The 20,669-nt window shown below is 40.8% G+C and overlaps 1 protein-coding gene across 2 annotated transcripts; it reads left to right on the top strand.

Annotated features, from left to right (window-relative positions):
- The first annotated feature begins 234 nt into the window (after positions 1-234).
- Positions 235-20,117, top strand: TRPV3 (transient receptor potential cation channel subfamily V member 3). 2 transcript variants are annotated; one of them, XM_005493530.4, is made up of 18 exons: positions 235-710; positions 4,505-4,627; positions 7,099-7,203; positions 8,748-8,834; positions 9,879-10,036; positions 10,888-11,064; positions 11,239-11,379; positions 11,564-11,844; positions 12,429-12,605; positions 13,106-13,264; positions 13,698-13,799; positions 14,371-14,444; positions 15,045-15,210; positions 15,683-15,749; positions 16,090-16,361; positions 16,743-16,855; positions 17,445-17,515; positions 17,982-20,117. In XM_005493530.4, exons 2-18 carry the CDS (start codon positions 4,509-4,511, stop codon positions 18,077-18,079), a joined length of 2,367 nt encoding a protein of 788 aa, XP_005493587.2. In that variant the 5' UTR covers positions 235-710; positions 4,505-4,508; the 3' UTR covers positions 18,080-20,117. The 2 variants fall into 2 exon arrangements, with proteins under 2 accessions (XP_005493587.2, XP_074413115.1); XM_074557014.1 differs by lacking the exon at positions 235-710 and having other exon boundaries at positions 4,206-4,627.
- The last annotated feature ends 552 nt before the right edge of the window (positions 20,118-20,669 follow it).

Genomic DNA, 20,669 nt, shown 5'->3' with positions numbered 1-20,669 from the left:
TTGTGTTCCCACAGCCCCTCTGGGGATAAACTCATTAAAAACTTTTACAGGTAGGGAAAAATTTAAATCCACCCACCACCTTTTCCCTGACAGCATTGTGCAATTACAAGATTTTCTAACATAGTTTGTAAAACTTTGAAGTAACAGCAAAAATTTTTGCTTGCTGGAGCACTTAGGACTTTCCTTGTTTTTGCTTTCTGCCTCTTGAGTAGGTCCATGCTATGTAATAAACTGAGCATGACATAAAGGTGTCATTTACAACCCAAATGCAGCTGCACAACCATTTTCCTTTGCAAACAGCGTGTAAACTGCAGAGCAGCAATCACCTGAGATACTCCACTGCTCCATGAAGTCACCTGTGAGCAACCCAGCTTTAGTAACACCCCAGTGTGTAATTACTGCCTGTGTGTCATCCCACTTTAGCAGCTCTGAAGTCAGGAGTTGTTGCCTGGCCAGTTTCTCCCTGTTCCCTAATTTCAGATGGAGCAAACTCGGCGCGGCCGCGGCTCCTCGGTGCTGTCCCGGCTCTGCTCCCCAGCCAAGCACACCAGATGCCTGGAGCAGGGAGCTTCTGTGTTTTTGGGGTAGTCTGGAGCCTGAGTGTGGCTTTGCTCCTTTGGCAGATGAGTTTTGGATGTTTTCAGCGGGGCCTTGGTTTGGTTTTCACCGCCCGGATCCGACCACACCGACATGGAGGTGCTGTGAGCAGGGTGAGTGCTCCGGGGGTGTTTGGGGTGAAATCTTCCAGAGACAGAGACAGAACCCATCCTTCACACTGACAATGTGTTTCTGTTGGGCTTCTTTCTGTTCTTCTGGTCTGTAAATGGCTCTGCTGAGCTGGGCTGTTTCCTTGGGCATTCAGGAGTGAAGAAGGACAGGCCTGATTTAATTTGTGTTTGTCGGCCTGGAACACTGTGGCACTTCCTAAGTCCTGTGCCAAGGGGATCTAAAATGTAATATCAGGATTTTATACATTCATCATCTCTCAGCTACTGTGGTGACCACTGAAAGTCAAATATATGAGGTGTAGAATAAGTTATTTCAACTCAGAATCCCCCCTGCCCCCTTTTTTTAATTTCAGAAATAGGCAGGTAAATAATCTCACATAATTTTTCCTCAGGGGAAAAAATGTTGCTTTTTAGAGTTTTTTTAAATTTCTGTTAGGAAGAACCTTCATAGGAAAGTGAAAATTTCTCACCAAGAAGAGCTTTCTTGGTATCACCTGAAGTCTATGAATGACCCTCAAAAGTTTAAAAAGCTTACAGGAAGATGAAGCTCTTCCTACCAAGTATAACTTTCTGCTGATATGATTGATCATAAATAATGCAGAAAAGTCAGAATGAAGCTTTATCAGCTTTCCCCTCGGGGAGGGGATTTATTTTTTATGGGCCAGTAGGAATTGGTTTGTAGTGCCATGGTCTGTTCTGAGCAGCCTGTGAATGAAACAGCTCTTGGAAGTCACTTCCCCTCCTCTGCCCCCAGGGAAGGGGAGACCTTTGTGCCACATCACAGCTGAGTGTAGGATTCTCTCTTTAGCCACGTCCTATGAACTGTTACTGAGCTATAAAGGCACAGATATTTGTGATTTTTCTTGTTCCAGATAAGCAGAAGGTGACTCTGTGATAATGTGTAGCAATGGCAGAATGCCATTCGCCATCACTGATAAATTCCCTTTTCTTACCCCGAGCACACTGGAGGTCAGACACCAACTCCTCAGATCCTTTCAGAGTAATTCTTGATACTATAAATCAATGCAGGGCTTTTGTCTTGCTGGCCACTTCAAATAAGCCACTTCTCTGGTGGCCTGGAAGTGACAATTAAGGAGATAATGGGAGTAGAAAATAGTTACAACCAAAGACAACACTCTGTTTCAGGTTACATAAGCTACACTGCTCAGATCTGACACTTTTCAGGCTGCTGCACTATTTTTCTCTTTCTGTCAGAGATTCCAGAAAATGATAGTGCCCTGGAAGCTGCTGCTGAGAGCCCAGCTTAGCTTTCATCTCAGCACACAATTAATTGTTATTAAAAATGAGGCAGACGCTGCCTCAGCACTGTACAAGGTACTTCTGCTCTGGTGCCTGCAGTTATTTACTTGGCAGGCTGATTAAAATCTCATTTTAAATAGACTTTTTGGCTGGGATACAGTCACATCTCCGTGCTTTTGAAAGTGTAGTCCCTCTGTACTTAAGGAAATCTGTCCTCTTTTTCCTTCCCAAACTGCTTCCTTACCTCACTGGTGCTTCAGCAGTCCCTCACCATCCAACACAACTCCAGGGCTAAGTTTGGTTATTTCCCACCTCTCCTCAGAGGTGCAGCCTGTTCTCGAGTCACTGCTAAAATCTCTGTGCTGAAAACCAACTGCAAATGGGGCTTGGAGCTGCTGCCCTTGCAGGGAGGTGTTGCCATCTCTGAGCAGCTCCAGCATCACTCACAAACAGGAGGAATTTAGGAATTTAATCTTCATTCCTCCAGCTCTTCATTCTGCTCTCTCACCCTCTGACTTCACACCCCACCCAGCCGAGCCCTTCTCAAATTGGCAACTCCTTTTGTTGGCTTTTGGAATTTTAAAATCTGTTCCCAACTATTCTCCTCCTTTAAAGTCACTTATTTTGTTAGGTTATTTAATGTCCATCCCCACCGTGGTCCCCTTTTATTTGATTTATGTCAAGAATCCCATTTTCCTCTTCCTCAGGATGGGAGATGTCTTTGCCTCACTCTGCTGTGTATTCTTTAAGTACTTGTAAGAAGTAAATAGCAGAATTATTTATGAACTAAGCAGGACAGTCATTTGTTTTAACTGTGTTTAGAGTAAATGTTTATCAGTGTGTTCAGTGACACAACATGTCCTGGGGACTCTGTGAGTGGCATTTCCAGTGGCACAGACCAACCCCCTCTTCCCAGCTCCCCTGTGCCATCTCCAAACTCAGCTCTTCTCTGCATTTACTAGAAGCTGTGCTGTACTTTGTATGCAAGTAAAAATATTTTTCCCTTTATAAATTATTTCTATGAAAGCTGTGACATGAATTCTTAGGGTACTCATCCAAGCTAGGAATGTTTCCTAGTGTGAACACACCTGCCAATGGGAGAAAACACAATAAAAATTTATTTTCATGCCTGTTTCTTCAGCCAGCCTTTGGAAGGTAAGGAGTCCTTTCCAATATTTCAAGTTCCTATTCCACAGAGTGCCAAGAGATTACAGCTGCACTTAGGAGTGTTTGGACCCTGTAAATTCTCAGCTCTCTGTACTTGGGATTGAAAATTGCCATAATTAAACATTTGTTGTTTATGCATTAATAGACTTTCACTCCAATACCAGTGTATTTGATATTCTTGGCTCCTCTCTCACACCAGGTGTCATGTCTTTTCAAACACTCTGAACAATCTGCTTTCTGTATCTTGATATTCCCAGAATGAAGGGATCCTGGTGCTAAGGCACAGTGACAGCACTGTGACAGGAGCAGAAAATTTGTGTGTGTACATTTGTCACATCAAGGAAAGTGGAGTAGGAGGGGGAAAAATGTGTGGTTCAAACTTTGCAGGCAAATTATTTTTACCATTTGTCCTTGGGTATGGAGGCCACTCCCCTGATTTCCTTGGGAATGGATCCCTGACCTCATAAATCTTCCTGGGTGTACCTTCAGTGAATTTTAATGTATCCTGAATTCACCTTCTTGCTTTCAAATTATCCTGGGCCATTTAAAATGATGCCCTTGAGTAGCAGATTGAGAAACAGGGAGATAGTTATTCATTATTCCTTACAGAATTCATGCTGTGGGTGTTCCTAGGCAGGTAACTGCACCAAGATCCTTTTGTGTCATGTGCTGGTGGTCATTCCCTCCAGCAGAATCAAGGGGATTTTTTCTTTTTCCTGAGGAAATGTTGGGAAATCACCAGGACACAAATCCTGGATGTTATCCATGTGATAATTTAGCTAAGCTCACCTTGGGCATCATTTTCAATCTGCTGCTTCTGCTGTTCCAATGCAGTAGAAACTTTCAGGGATTTTTCTTTGTTCTTTTCACATCTGGAACCTTCCTTTATGTGTTTACTGTTGCACAGACCTTCCTGGGATTTACCACATTTCTGAAATGATCTTGGTCAAGAGCAGACTGCTCAGATAACTGAAAAGATGCCCAATTTTAAGGCTGCTTATAAAAGTAATCTTTTTTTCCTCTAAATAACACACACTTACTGGGACTGACAGCTCCTTTCAGTTTAATTTAGGCACAGGCTTGAATTTATGGTTGTCCTGGTACCACTTTTAATGGCACTTGTCATAGACTGAAATTTAATGAGTCATGTGTGGAACACTCCAGATTTGACACATGAAATGGTGGAGGTGTGTCCTTAACGGCTGAAAAATGAGAAACTTGGGGGGAAAAAAGAATGAATATGTCAATATTTGTGTTTTTACATGTGAAGAAACTGTAAACAGGTAATTTGGTCACCACACTTCCTTCAAAGGAACAGGAATCAAGTAACTGATGTCTCTCTTCTGCAGAAACATGATTAAAGATAACAACGAAATTCTTCCACTAATGGGCAAGAAAACAAACACACCTGGAAATCCCCCTGCAAACCAGCAAGAGAAAAAGGTGACTGAAGGCACTCCCACCAAGAAAAGGTAGGACTCAGCTCAGTCTGAACCACTAAAATTCCCTGTTTAGCTCCTTTGGGGCATCTTTGCACTGAAATACCACCAATATCTTTGTTCTGTGTAACCTCACAAAAATCTGATCTGATGATGGTTAATGTTTGGTATAAAGTGATCTCTTTTTTAAGAGATCACATGGAAGAACACACCAAGTTTTATGTAAGAGATGCTGGCCTGAAAAAAGGGAGCATTTCAAACTTAATCTGTCACATTTCCATGTGAGGCTATGGAGAGACAGAGGGCAGGGAGAGCAGGATTGAAAAATTCTATCACAAACAGAAACCTAAATTCACTCTCTTTTTCATTAGTCTGGTTAATGAGACTTTTTTGCTGTTTTATAAAATATTCACTTTCATTCATAATTGATATTAGAGAATTAATAAAGGGATTGAGGGTTTGTATTTAATATGAATGGGGAAATATGAGCTGTAATTCCTGCCTGATACTATGGAGTCAACTAAGTTACTGTAGAGTGAGGATGAATTTTTATTCATAAACTTTTCATTCTGAATAATTACTGGTTATTATGGCAATTTCTGAAACTCTGAAGGCCTGGCCAATTGTGGCTGTTCTGACATTTATAATTCTCAATAATCAGAGGAATCACTTTTCACAGGAATGGTGCCATTAGTTATTTGAGATCCACTGACTGGGTGGTCCAATTTCTCTTTTTGCATTAAATTCAAGTAGAGAAGCTCTTTGGTGGCATATGGGGGGAGACAAAGTGTCTGAACAGCTCATGTTCCACCCAGCACTTCAAACAGGGGCAATTCCCTGGCAGACTGTGGAGTTATGGGAACACTGCCAAAGCCAAGCCCTCAATCACTGAGCCCCAATCTCTCACTGCTCGTGGCCTCAGGAACAGGAACCCTGGGGTTTCTCCCACCTCTCAAACCAGAGCTCAGGGTGTGGCTGGCAGCATTCCTGCAACACACAGCACCCACATCACGTGGATTTTAATGAGGGCTTTAACATATCCTATTAATTAAATGTTCCAACGCTGCTCCGTGCTGTTCCTTCAAAACTCCCTCCCCTACCCCAGCAGAGCTGCTGCACTCCCAGGGTGGCATTTCTCACTCTCAATATTCACTTTCTGACAGACAGTGGCATTCCCTGCTGGAATCCCCTGGAACTGGGGTGTTCTGGGGCTGGAATTGAGCACAGGAAATGCGAGGGGAGGGTGGGGAGGAGGCTGCTGATGGCTGTGGGCAGAGCCACGTCAGCACTGGGCTATTTGATGGCACCCTGCTTTGCACGGTGGCTTTGGGGTGTCATTTCCCTCCTGTGACATGCCCAGGTAAGCCCCAAGGCAGGAGAGGTGAGATCTGTCAGCCCCAAGAGCAGGGTGCCCTTGCCAGCTGCTGCACAGATGTTGGGTGCCAGAATTAACACCTGGATCATCGAGCCATTGGAGAAGGAGGTGAACTAGATAGATACTGTTATTTGGAACTAATAGATACTGCTATTTGGAATTAATAGATACTGCTATTTGGAATTAATAGATACTGCTGGTTTTAGCAAATATCAGCAGGTTATTCACTCGTGGCCTAATAATGCCATTTTTAATAACACCTTTTTATTTTTGCATTTTCCCATCAATGCAACTGCTTCATCTTCCCCAAAACATCTTGTTGGAAGTGCAGCTAGGTAATAAATGCCCCTATGGACAAACCCATAAATATTAGGTGAATTGGAAAGGTTTTCCAGGTGACTACTGCAACATTTTAGAAATGTAAGGCAGTTTGTGAACAACAGCCCCTGTGGGAGTTGCTGCTTCCACCCCTGAAACTCCTCAGTCTGTGGGAGCTGTAGCAATGTTTTACTGAGATCCACTAAAACCAAGCCATTGATTTTTGCCTATCAACTCTGCAGGCTTTTAAAAGGTGAAATCTTTTTTTCATATCACTTTGTCTGTGTTGTTCCAAATTTTATTTCTTTTCACTCCAAATATTTATATATTTATAGGGAAAGCAATTAAATGTCATCCAGGGAAGGGGACACACTCAGCCCTGGCTGGTGGAAGTGCCTGATGTCACTCAACGTGTGACCTTTCAAACTTTCTGATTTAATCACTATCAATGTTTGAAATTATCCATCCTGATGGCTCCTGGCTGGAAGAGCAAGGACTGGGATTTTAAAAAAACATTTTTGTGTGGCTGGGCAGTGACAGGAACAGGGCGCAGGGCTGGTTTAGAGATTGCTGCTCACACATGTCAGGATCTGATGCCATGTGTTCCAAAAATACCTTGGGAATTTTGCCCATCTGCCAGCCTGGCAGAGCTGGGCACAGGCTGGGATCCCCTCAGGGAAGGCAGATAAGCCTCAGCTTTAATGCCAGGAGAGATAAATGATCAAGCTTGCCCTTGGTAGTTCTTTTCTTGGTTTAAGGTTGGGCTTGCCTTTTATCACTGATATTTCTTTAAATGCACTGTCTTCAACAGTTCCCACTTTTTCCTGGAGATTGATGGTTTTGAAAGCAATGCCAGTCCCAATAACACCTCTCCCCCTGTGTTTTCCAAACCCATGGATTCCAATATTCGCCCCTGGTAAGTTCCAGATGCACAAGCAATGATCCTGCTGCAAATAAATCGATTTTCTTCCAGCACCTTCCCCTCAATTCTCCTTGGGCCTCAGTGCCAGGATTTTACATGACTTTTTACAGCTTTTGGTCACTTCAAAGACAGAACTTCACTGGAGATTTATCTTTGGTTTTATCTACTGCTGTTGTTTCTATGGAATAAATCTGGCCTCAGATCTGAATAAATTTAAAATCAGGGTTTTTTTTTAAATCTTAGCTTCTTATTAGAACAAACTCCATGCTCTCATTGGGTGTTTTCTGCAGTGTGAAGACCACAGCCTAATTTAGCTGTTCCCAGCTGGCTGCTGACGTCTTCCCTCCATTGCTCATTAACAATCAAACGTGGAAATGCTGAATCTGAAATATTTAAAGCAGCCATTTATGCTGAATGAATAGAGAAAAATTATGACTGGGATGAATACATTTAATTTTAAAAAATATCTGAGGTGCTAACAACCAATAATTATGAATAAGTGAAATATGTCACAAATCAGGCACAGGCCCAGAATGGCCAAAGGTTTTTGTGGCTGAGGGTGCCTGGTCAGCTTTTAGGAATTGGCTGACAGGCTGATTTTGGTTTCAGAGGAGAGGTGCCCAAATTTCCCCCTGTCATTCAGGAAGTGACCTGCACATGTGCTTTGTCACCACATTACTCAGCTTTCTGCAGAGGAGACAGATGGAAGGAGAATGGACTCAGAGCTCCCAGATTTATTTCAAAGACAAGGGAATACCTGCACAGCAGTGCTGTCCATGCATCTCTTTTGCCAATAATTAATAGCTCAGGTTCCCTAAATTATTAACCTGAGGTAGTTCATCCAATCTGAACCTCAGAGAAACAAAAATACAAGTAAGAAACTCATTTATCTTAATTTTTCAAAGTCAGATCTGCTTTTAGGACCGTGTAGAAATTATGTACAGCAATTACAAAATATCAATGCCATTGAAAATCCTTTAAATATATCACCTACACATCTATTTAGGGCCCAGTCCTCAATTTCTTTCATTCAAATCAGCCACAAAACACTCCTGAATTGCCTCCAGTGTTCTGTGTAGTAAATCTTTAGGTAAATCTTTCATTGTGGGCTTGCAACCCCCTCACTGCTACTGATTTAGTACTTGTTTTGTGCCAGATGACAAATTAAGCATGTGAAAAGGGAGAATGCAAGCTTCAAGCATTCAGGGTGAAGCATAAAAAGCAGTGATCATTAAAAAGAAAAAGGAAAAAGTTCCCACGGTTTTCAGGATCTGTAGTGAAATAATAAAACACAAAGCAGATTGCTTTCCTAATGTAGTCTTTTTTTAAAATATAATAAAATCCTGTGAGTCTCTTCATTTTTATCACTCACTTTAAAATCCATGTGGGAGATAAAATGATAGAATTAAAAGGCCAATGTCAAATTGGACTAATTTAAGCTCTAGTGCAGATACTCTAACCTGTCATTGACTGGTTCTTTGTGCAATTTGCCAAAATACCTGCTAATACTTGGTACATTTGCTTTTCTTTCTCTGCAGTGCATCTGCAAATGGGGAAGACATGGATTCCCCCCAGTCTCTTCAGGATGATGCCACTGAATACAGCCCCAACGTGGACAGCTGTGGGTGAGTGCAGACACAAATATTTCTCAGCACATTTTCAGCTGATTCAATCTGTCATAGGATAGATAAAACCTATTTTTCCTGCCATGTTTTAGAAAAAAAGATCATGTTTGTACATGCCTTTTTAATCCTTCAATAATTAAATGTCAAAAGAAGCAACTCTTAATATTTCAATTTTCATATTTAGTGTGAGGATTCTTTATATAAAATGGGTATTTTTTAGATGGCAACACAGGGCCCACACACCACAACCAGGCATGGAGTATTTCTGCCTGGGGGAAATATGAAATAATTCTTTTTCCAGAATAAAGGATGATCAGAAAGTGGTGTAAGATGTGAGGTTAAGAACTCTGTTCTGCTGTGAGAGCAGCCCCAGGTAACCTCAGCACTGCAGTCAGTGTGGCAGAGCAAAGAAGTGTTCCTTAGCCTTTATTCTAGAAGAATGGATAAACTGAATAAAACACAAAATACTTGAAAAATGAGCTGTTTATAATGAAGCAGCCTCTCAACAGCCCACTTAGCTGCAGATAAGCAATGGGAGAAATCTTCTGAGCTATCCATGGCAGCAGGGCAAGTTCATCCAGTCTGGGCTCAACAATTATATTTGGATTTACTCTTCTTAAAAATAAAATAAACCAGGATAAGTTGCAGCAGCTGTTTCATGAATAAAGGATGATCAGAAAGTGGTGTAAGATGTGAGGTTCAGAACTCTGTTCTGCTGTGAGAGCAGCCCCAGGTAACCTCAGCACTGCAGTCAATGTGGCAGAGCAAAGAAGTGTTCCTTAGCCTTTATTCTAGAAGAATGGATAAACTGAATAAAACCCACAAAATACTTGAAACATGAGCTGTTTATAATGAAGCAGCCTCTCAACAGCCCACTTAGCTGCAGATAAGCAATGGGAGAAATGTTCTGAGCTATCCATGGCAGCGGGGCAAGTTCATCCAGTCTAGGGCCAACAATTTTATTTGGTTTTACTCTTCTTAAAAAAATAAAATAAACCAGCATAAACCACACCAGCAATTTCATGATGATTTCTTACAATCCAGTGCTACCACATGCCAAGGGCCTGAGCTGAGGAGTGCCAGGAAGAAGCTGAAGAGGAACCTGTTCCGGGCAGTGTCCGAGGGGAACGTGGAGGAGCTGCAGCGGCTGCTGGCCGAGCTCAGGGAGCGCTCGGGCGCCTGCACCTCCCTGCCCGTGCCAGGTGAGCCCTGCAGGCACCTGGCTGGTGCCTCAGCTGGGAGATTTGGTGGGTTTTAAGTTCTCTACTGCTTTAGTGTGCAGTTCTGAGCTTCGTATTAGGGGATGGTGAGCTCTCTGCACAGAGCAGGGAGACAAAACAGTTCCTTCTCCAGCTGGGGACCAAGGACAGATGATCCAAATCTCAGCCCAAGAGTACAAACAGTGTGGGCTGGGGAGAGAAAAACAGGAAGGATGGGACTGCATGGGCTAAAGCTGGAATTGGACAATTAACTCCAAGATGCAAATGGCACAGAACTTATAAAAGTGAGAGACCCCGTGAGCGGCCATGCATTTTGGGACCATTTTGGTTCATCTTGGGTTCATTTTGTGCCCATTTTGGTTCATCCTGGGTTCATTTGTCACTATTTTGGTTCATCTTGGGTGCAGCCCTGGCTGGGCTCTTGTGCTGCCCAAGGTGGTTCCATTGAGGAGATCCTTTTAATAAATCCCTGCTTTATTTTTTAATTCCATCTAGACTCTGTTCTAGGTCAGCCTTCACAAGGCATCAGGGGGGACCTGCCAGCTCTTCTGGCAGCTCAGGGGCAGCCTAAACCTGGGAATGGTCTTTAATTCCCTATGAATGGTCCTTATTTCCCTGGGAATGATTTTTATTTCCCTGAGACTTTAGGAGTTATGGCACCAGGATGTCCAAGAGGAACACCAAGGTTGCCTTGGTGCTCAAGAACAAAGTGAACAGGATGGAGTCATGGTTTGGGAAATGGTTTGTGTTCATCTATATCCATCAGGTTTCACCCCTAATGAACAGAAGTTTAATAAACTAAAAAGATTTAATCTCAAAATTCACTCTTGTAGATTACCTGATGAAGAAGTTCACGGCTTCAGACACTGGCAAAACTTGTCTGATGAAAGCTCTGCTGAACATCAACCAGAACACAAATGAGATAGTGAACATGCTCCTGTCCTTTGCAGAGGAAAATGGCATTTTGGAGAGATTTATCAATGCAGCATACACAGAAGAGGCATATAAAGGTATTGCCATCTGATAGTTTCAGGTATATGGTTAAACATAACCTATATAAAATAATAAATCCCTTGAACCTACTTTTACTCATTGTTACTGGTGCAATATTTTGTGAAACATCATTAATGTTTCAGAGTGTGCTTGAGAGACTCAGCCCTAAATTCCTGTGTCTGCTTTTCCAGGCCAGACAGCTCTAAACATTGCCATTGAGAGGAGACAGTATGAAATCACCCAGAGCCTCATAGAGAAAGGAGCTGATGTCAATGCTCGTGCCCAGGGAATTTTCTTTAATCCCAAACACAAGCATGAAGGCTTTTATTTTGGTAAGTGGAATTGAGATATTTCTGGAAAAGTTAAGAAGAAATACCCAAAACTTCCATAAATCAAGAGCTTATTCCAGTACAATCAATATATAAATGTGCTTTCATATATTAAGGTGGTTAACACAATATTTTCTGTTCTGATGAAATAAACCATGACCACTTGTTGCATTTTGTGATGCTGCAGGTGAGACTGCACTGGCTTTGGCAGCATGTACCAACCAGCCAGACATAATTGAGCTGTTAATGGACAATGCCAGGACCAACATTTCCTCTCAGGATTCCAGAGGAAACAACATCCTCCATGCATTAGTGACCGTGGCAGAGGACTCCAAAACACAGAATGACTTTGTGATGAGAATGTATGACATGATCCTGCTGAAAAGCAAAGACAGAAATCTGGAAACAACCAAGAATAAGGAGGGTTTGACACCGCTGCAATTAGCTGCAAAAACTGGGAAATTAGAGGTGGGTGTGAGTTCAGCAGCATCCAAGAGAAACTTGTGCTCTGACACATCTCTTTCCAGGCTGGTTTGTATCAGTATTAGTGAGCTAATTTTGTTCAAAACACAAATATTTCCATTGCAGTGTTGTTTTAATGCTTCCAGGTTTCTCTGTAACTCCCTCCCTCTGTACAAACCACACAAGCTGTTTAGAACCAGCCTTCTGTTGTAGAGAAATTCTGCATTTACCACCAAACAATTTCAGAAGACTGCACAAATCAACTGCAGTGTAAAGAATTGGCAATGGGATGATTTAGAAAGTAATTAAGTTCAAGGAAGGCATAAATGAACACATGGAAAATTGTGCTTTCATCCTTTAGAAAAATATCTCTGACAGAAAATCAGAAGGCATTAAAAACACTGAACTTATTTCTTACAGGTTTTTCACCTCCAGCACCCCTCACTGAATAACAAAATTACAAGTACATTAAATTGAGCAACTGCACAAATTGTTACAGATAAAAGGTGGGAGTTTGGGCAAGTGTATTCTTGTGTTTCTCCTTTCCCTGGACAGCACAGCTGCTGACAAATCATCTGTTCATGTTTTAGATTCTGAAGTACATCCTGAGCAGAGAGATCAGAGAGAAGCCAAACAGGAGCCTGTCCAGAAAATTCACAGACTGGGCTTATGGTCCTGTTCAGTCTTCTCTGTATGACCTGACAGAGCTGGACACCACTGCTGACAACTCAGTGCTGGAAATCATTGTCTACAACACAAATATTGGGGTAAGCTCCCTATTCTTATATAAAATAGAATTTTATATTATTAAAACATAAGAAAATCATTCTTGTAATACAATTATTAAATATATAAGAATACTATAATATAATAACTAATAATCAACTATTATAATTTTTTTAAATATAATTTTTTCACTAGCACTATCCCCATATTAGAATTGTGAGCCTTGCAAACAACTGAATTACTTGTGAACAGTAATTTTTGGTTCTCAGTTATTCTATCAGGAGCAAGATAAATTTTATCTGCTGCTGCATAATGTCACCTGTAAGTAAATCTGCATTCAGCTCCTGCACCACATGTCAGTTATTTTGGGAGGGTCTTTTCCATCCCAGGGAGATCTGGCACATCCCTGAGCACAGAGGTGTTTCTAGAACAGCAAGGATAGCATGGAATGAAATACACAAAATTCACACCTAAGATTCAGTTTCCTTACAGGCAGTGAGTTGAAATATTTAACTTTTTTATTTATTTTTTTTCTCCTCAGAATCGTCATGAGATGCTGACTTTGGAGCCTCTGAACTCACTGCTGAGGATGAAATGGAAGAAGTTTGCAAGGCACATGTTTTTCATGTCCTGCTGCTTTTATTTCCTGTACAATGTGACATTAACATTGGTTTCCTACCACAGGCCTAATGAAAATGAAGTGAGTACAGCAGCTGAACCTCACTAAATTTTACTGACTTCAAAGGCAATAGCATTTCCTGAATTGTGTTTAAAATGCTAAAGCAAGGCCAGATATTGGAATATCTGTGTGTAGAGAGACCACGTTCTCCCACATCAGTGTGGGAGCATCAGATCTGCATTTTCTGGAAGTGACTTAAAATACAAATAAATGATCCAAAGACTGTGAAATTTCTGAAGGTGGGAAGAGAGTATTTGGAGTTTTTTAAGAAAGAAATTTCTGATATTTCAAACATCATTCTTAGAGGGTTGATTGTGTAAATACATCAAGAAAATTCTCCCTGGAAGGGGAGAAATTGAGAACCCAGAGAGTTACAGGTGGGAGGGTTTCTGCTGCTTTTCCTTTCACCCTTCAGGGATGGAACTGAGATTTTCCTTCTGGATTTGCTCTGCAGGCTCCTCCTTATCCACTGGCTCTGACCCGAGGAGTGGGGTGGCTGCAGCTGTCAGGACAGGTGATGGTTATGTTAGGAGCAATATTTTTAGCCATAAAAGAGGTAAGATTTTAAATTTTTTTTAGAAACAAATATACAGCTAATTTGTAAAGAGCTTCTCTAAATTTATAAACATGCTGCTGCTGATATTGGCAATACACATGGAGTGTCTTTGATATGTATAACTTTCAAATCATTGACACAATCCCTTATTCAGAATGACCCTGGTTATACAGTTGATTACAACTGTGAAATAAATATAAGGATATTTGCTTTTCAAACTGATCTGATATTTGTATAATATCAGTTTTGTCAAATTATTTGCTTTAAGGACAAAAGAATTTCAAGTTGTAATGAAAAAGAAATCCCATGGTATAACTTTGCCATGTAAGTAATTAAAAACAGTAACTTAAATTGTGCCAGAGATGACAGAATTTTAACCTTTGAACTTACAGATATTAAAAATATCTGTAATATAAATTACAGAATTTACAGAGCCCTATAAAAAATTAATTCTAGAAGTTACTATGTCTTATCAGTAGATGGATTAGTTAAGAATAACTGTTAAATTATTTTGAAAAGCAGATGTTGAGGTTTGTTTTCTCTTCACCATTTTTTGTTTCTGCCTGCACAGAGTGTGGCCATCTTCCTGCTCAGGCCCTCAGACCTGCAGTCCATTCTCTCTGATGCCTGGTTCCACTTTGCATTGTAAGTCTGTCATATATATATTTTTTTTCTACTATATATCAAATTCTCTATCTCATGGTCACAGAGAATGTGCTCCTGTAGCAGATATTCACTTTTTCCCCCTCAAAATTATCAGTTTTAGAGGGATGGATGTAAGTTTGCCTGCAGCTATTCCCTAACACAAACTCTTGGCTGCACTGTCAGTAACAATACCAGGGTTGATGTGCATGGAGTGGATTTTTCCCACTTGCCAGTGGACAATCTCTAATAATTCTATCAATTCATTAAGCTAAAGCTACAATTAAATGTCTTCTAGGATATTGTAAGGATTCTTACAATTCTGTCAGCATTATCTGCATTGAGCAGCTCTTTTGGGGAGACTAGTTTACCTAAATTAAATTTAATAAATATAATCCTTATATGTTAATATACTTATACTGCTTGCACTGACCTATTTTATCATTAAACTATAATGCCAATTTCATGGGGAGAATAAAAAAGCAGCCTGAAATTACAAATTAAGCCTAAAGAGCAGAGAAATCTTGTTTTCGTATTTTGCCATTCTGTTGTTGGTTTTGTGCTAGTAATTTCTCTTTTACGTATATGTTTGTTTTTTAACAGTTTTATACAAGCTTTGCTTGTGATCTTCTCTGTCTTTTTGTACTTGTTTTCCTACAAAGAACACCTGGTGTGTCTTGTTTTGGCAATGGCCCTTGGCTGGGCCAATATGCTCTATTTCACCAGAGGTTTCCAGTCCATGGGCATTTACAGTGTGATGATTCAAAAGGCAAGTTTGTCTTTTCTTTTACCTGCCTGATGATACTCCATAGTTCTATAATCTAAATTAAGTATATTTAGCAATTATATGTATTTTATAGTTTGTTTTTTAATTCCTTATTTCCAGTTTTTATGCATTATTTCAGCAGAACACAATATTTCTTCTTCAACAGCAGGAACTAGTTTGTACCTTAATATTGACATTTTTATTACATTAAATATATGAGTAGCTTGTGTTTTTTCCAGCTAATGTACTTCTGCAATCTAATAGCACCATAATCTGCAATGTCTGTATTGTACAGAATTAGTCACTCTCAGAGAGCACAGCAGGCTTGAGATAAAAAATCAGACCTTTGGGCTTGTTTGCTCAAGGAGAGCAGTCTGTGTTTCAGTGTGTGCCTCACCTGTGTCCCTGCAGAATTCAAAAGCACAAAGCTAGTTCTGAATTTTCATTTCTGTCGACTGTTCCATTTCATTTTCAGGTCATCCTGCAAGATGTGATCAAGTTTTTGGTTGTGTACATTGTGTTTCTGCTGGGATTTGGCGTAGGTAAATATTACTGGAGAAAAGCACTGATGCTCTGTGTGGGTAAAAATTTCAGCATTATTATGAATAAGAACCCTGTTTGCATGAGAGCTCATGTTGGGGTTTATTCTGGATGTTAAGTTTAGGTGTGAATAGATTTGCCTTGGTCTCAAATCCCTGGAATCTCATTTGGATGTGGGCTCTGTCTGCTGGAGCTGTCACCTGGCTGCTCTGTGTGGGTGGGCAGCTCTGGCTCTCATCTGCAGTTTGAATTCTTTGGGATGAAATCCCTGTATTCCTAAATAATGCTTCTGTATTCCTAAATAATGATTGTGAGTGAAACTTCCTTGTGCTTCCTTCCCAGCCCTGGCTGCCCTGATTGAGACGTGCCAGGAGGGTGGCGAGTGCCACTCCAACAGCAGCCTAGGGCCCGTCCTGATGGATCTGTTCAAGCTCACCCTGGGGCTGGGTGACCTGGAGATCCAGCAGAACTCCAAGTACCCCGTGCTCTTCCTCCTGCTCCTCATCACTTTCGTTGTGCTGACTTTTGTTCTTCTCTTGAACATGCTGATTGCATTAATGGGAGAAACTGTGGAGGATATTTCTAAGGAGAGTGAGCACATCTGGAAACTCCAGGTCTGTTTGGGAGGTGCCAGGGCTAAAACCCTCATGCTGACACGGCAGGTTAAGTGTTAAAGATAATCCTCATTTTGTTTTGTGTGTGAATAATAGACATAAATAGGTCCAGTATTAGAGAATTGTAGGAAGTTTGGAATTAACAATCCTAAAGGTTTGGATTTCCAACTCATGCACTGTCATGACTTTCATTCCCGTGGATATGTCACAGGAAGATGTGTTTCATGATTTTTCCAGGACTCTGAATCCCTTTTTGCACAAATTCAGTGATTTTGATGGTTTTGGTGTTGGCTGTGGGTGGAGGCTTGACCTGTTACAAACTGCATGCTGTGAAATCAGACCACAGCTAACCATTCTCATTTTACTATTTACTGCCAACAGAGAGCCAGGACTATTCTGGAATTTGAAAAATTCTTACCAAAATGCCTGAGGAAAAAATTCCAGCTGGGAGAACGGTGTAAAGTGGCTGAAAATGACACCAGGGTGTGTTTAAGGTAAAGCAAAGCTGGAATCATGTGCTATGAATTCTGCTCTCTTTATGCTGCTTCAAGGTTATTTCTCCTCAAAACCCTCTTTAAAATATTTCTATTATCTCTACAAATTATGCACAAAAATATAATTCTTTTTTTTTCAGTTGTAACCAGTTGTTTAAATAGGAAAAATGTATAAATTTTTATGTAGGTAATCTTTTGATGAGAAAAGATTTTCATCTTCATATGTTTTGACTGTAGAAGCATCAAATCTGTTTGCAGTAAATGTCACTTTATCATAATCTCCTTTAAATGTCAGCTTAAAAGCAATCACAGTTAAGTTGATTGGTAATTGATGATTACCATATTAAAGAACTGTGCTGTTTAATGAAAAATACTTAAATATTTCAAGGCTGTACTAACAATGTGTGAAATTATGAAGTAGTCTTGATGTAATTCTCACCTTCATATGGTGCAAAAGACATTCAGGCTTCAGTGCCAGCAAAGCAGGTGGTCAAGTGTGACAATCCCAGGAAGGAATCAAGGGGGAAGGTCAGGGATGTAGCTGGGGGATAATTCATGCTGATAACACAATTTATGTAAATGTAAACAGGATTAATGAAGTGAAATGGACCGAGTGGAAAACCCATGTTTCATTTATTAATGAAGATCCGGGGCCAACAGGTACAGTGGAATTTCACGACACCCTATTTGAGAATCTTTTCTTAGAAATGCTTTTTGATCCAATTTTATTCCTTTAAAAATATAAACTCTTATATTAAACCACATATTATTGTCAGAGAAACTAATGTTTAATATGGCAGTGGTGTTCAATTATTTTTAAAAACTTGGAGAGAGGGTTGGTGACAAACAAGTTTTGTAACATATACAGTGGATGAGATAAATGTTGGCCAGGAAATCCAAGATATCCATCTGCTGCCAGAGCAGGAGTGTCCTGGAGAAAATGGAGAAATTTTTCTCCCTCTGAGGTGAAAAATTTCTGTAGAAGATATGGTAGCAAACTGAGAGCTTGCTGTTTAAATAAATACAAGTTTTTAACAACAACAACAACAAAATAGGTGCAAAACTCTGATCTTGCCTATACAGTTTCTACCATATCCTGTTTTCTTTACAATGCATTTTTTTGCAGATCCAAGCAAAATTCAAGATGATAATTCAAGAACTAATAGCAAAAACACCCTGAATACGTTTGAAGAAATGGATGATTTGCCTGAAACCTCTGTTTAGTTGTGCTGGGCTTGACGTGTGGCTCTTCTGAAGGTTAAAAGCATCAGCAGTGGATGCTGAAAGTTTTGTGGCTCTTCTGGACAGCTGTAGCCAGCTGGAACACAAACTTTCAGTCACACAGTCTGATGGCTGGCACCCATTTATTCAGAGCAGCTGAGCTGAAATAAATGGGATTATTTCACAGGGTCAGTTCTGAGCCTCTCAAACTGTTGCTGTCCAAGTTTGCCTGATGCTCCTCAAACTTGGCCTGAGATGTTTAACTGGATAAAAAAAGGTCAAATGTGAGATATTTCTTCTTTTTGTGGAAAATTAAGGTCATTGTGATCCCAATCTGCTGCTTTTTGGAATGCCTAACTCATGAGAAACTCATTTTGTGCACTGAAACAAAAAAGTTCTTGTTGTGGAGCAAAGCAAAGCATTTCAGCTCTGAAGATGACTAAATGAAGTATGGCATTTTGAAGTCACAAGGTTCTGGGTACATTTGCAGCTTTTGCATTGACTGTCAGTGTTACTGGGGGCTTGGGCCCATGAGTTGGAAAATCAGATCCCAGTGGCTTTGCCTGATCTGTTTTCCTCTGTGCAGTCCCCAGGGTGTAACTGGAGTTTATTGCTGTTTATTTATTTTATTATTGTGTGTCTGTGCCTCCCCATGAAATAACAGGGCAGGAATAGAATTCCTGATGGAGGATTTTTGCTCCAGTCACAACATTACTTTTCCTCCTTGACCCTTTCATGCTGTTGCATCTTCCTACATAAACGGTTACCACAGTGGAAGTTCTTCTGAATTATTCTTTGCATTTAACCACTTCAGAAAAATCAGAAGTCAATTTCTTCCCCAGGTGAACAAAATTAGTTCAGTGCAATGCAATTCCAAACTTTATTTTTTATTCAGAGGACTCTGTAATGCATTTCTGTAGCTTTTATTTAATTACCTGTGATGACCAAGTGCTATGAACTATATTATTAGTTTTCTAATAATATAATTCATAGTATTATGAATTTTATTATTTATATTTTTAGTTTTCTATTTTATGTGTGTATATATAAGGAGAAACATTTGTTCTGTGTGCTTTTAAATTTCAATTAACATGTGTCTCCAGTGTCATGGCTTTTCATCAGAATTATTCATGTGGTGCCTGTTTTAAAGGTGCTATTTTAGGTGAGACTCAGGGGAACTCAGTTCTGTGTTTGAATGATAATAAGAATTGCATTGGATTTTGCAGCTGTGGGCAAAATGATCCAAAAGACTTTCTTAAGACAGAAGAGAGCATGAGGGAAGCCTGCAGTGGGAAGGAAAATGCAAAATATTTACAGGGATGGTGCGAGAGGGTTCTGCTGCCCAGCCTGCCCCTGACAGACACCGTGCCCTGAGATTCCAGCCTAGCCTGCAGGGATGGATGGGATCCACAGGAGCCCTGGGCTGTGTTCTGGGCACAGGAATTGGAGGGAAGGACATTTGTGTACCCACAGACCTCGTCACACCCCAGCACTGCTTGGCTTCCTCAGCAGGAAATGTGAGGATGAGAAGTTCCTGTGGTCTCGGGATCTTGGATTGTTGATTTTGCACCAAGGCTGCCAAGGAAGGACATTGCCTCAGCACTGCTCAGCTCTGCTTGGATCCTTTCTGTGCCAGTTTTGTACAAAGGGAAAAAAAAAAATACCTCTTCACACACACTCAGGAACTAGCCTGGGCCGTGAGGCCACTGGAAACACAACGAGGCCTCTGCGCTGTGGTGAGGCTGCTCTGGGCTGTGAAAAAAGCAATAAAATCCCTACAAGAAACAAAAAAAACCCCCTATAAGAATGTGCTGTGCCTCTGCCCAGGCACAAGCCTGTGGGTGAACTCAGCATCCAGCTGGAGTCTGCTCCTAAAAAACTCTCACTGAGGAAATCCCTCCTTGTGTGGCCACAGAGCTTGGCCGCCTCACACCAACCACGTGCTGTCTCCAGATACTCTGAATAATGACCAGAGCAGGTAATTTTATGCTTTTTATACCATGTTTATTTAAGTTAAGGAAATAAAACTTGTCAATCAACATTGTCCTTTGTTGTTTTTTTTTATTTTATTGCCAGAGGAGTTGTAAAAAGGCAAGGAAAAAATAGGCCTGCCCACATTTCCTTATTTGGGTTTAGACATGCCCACATTTCCATATTTGGGTTTAGCCCTGCCCACATTTCCATATTTGGGTTTAGCCCTGCCCACATTTCCTTATTTGGGTTTAGCCCTGCCCACATTTCCTTATTTGGGTTTTGCCCTGCCCACATTTCCTTATTTGGGTTTAGCCCTGCCCACATTTCCTTATTTGGGTTTTGCCCTGCCCACATTTCCTTATTTGCTTTAAGCCCCTCCCACATGTCCTTATTTGGGTTTAGCCCTGCCCACATGTCCTTATTTGGGTTTAGCCCTGCCCACACTTCCTTATTTGGATTTAGCCCATCCCACACGTCCTTATTTGGGTTTTGCCCTGCCCACACGTCCTTATTTGGGTTTAGCCCATCCCACACGTCCTTATTTGGGTTTAGCCCATCCCACATTTCCTTATTTGGGTTTAGCCCATCCCACATTTCCTTATTTAGGTTTAGCCATGCC

The sequence above is a fragment of the Zonotrichia albicollis genome, chromosome 22 (genome assembly GCF_047830755.1).
Source record: "Zonotrichia albicollis isolate bZonAlb1 chromosome 22, bZonAlb1.hap1, whole genome shotgun sequence".
NCBI classification, from domain to species: Eukaryota; Metazoa; Chordata; class Aves; order Passeriformes; family Passerellidae; genus Zonotrichia; species Zonotrichia albicollis.
The sequence above is the reverse complement of the archived record's forward strand: the minus strand, read 5'-3'. Positions and strand labels throughout refer to the sequence as shown.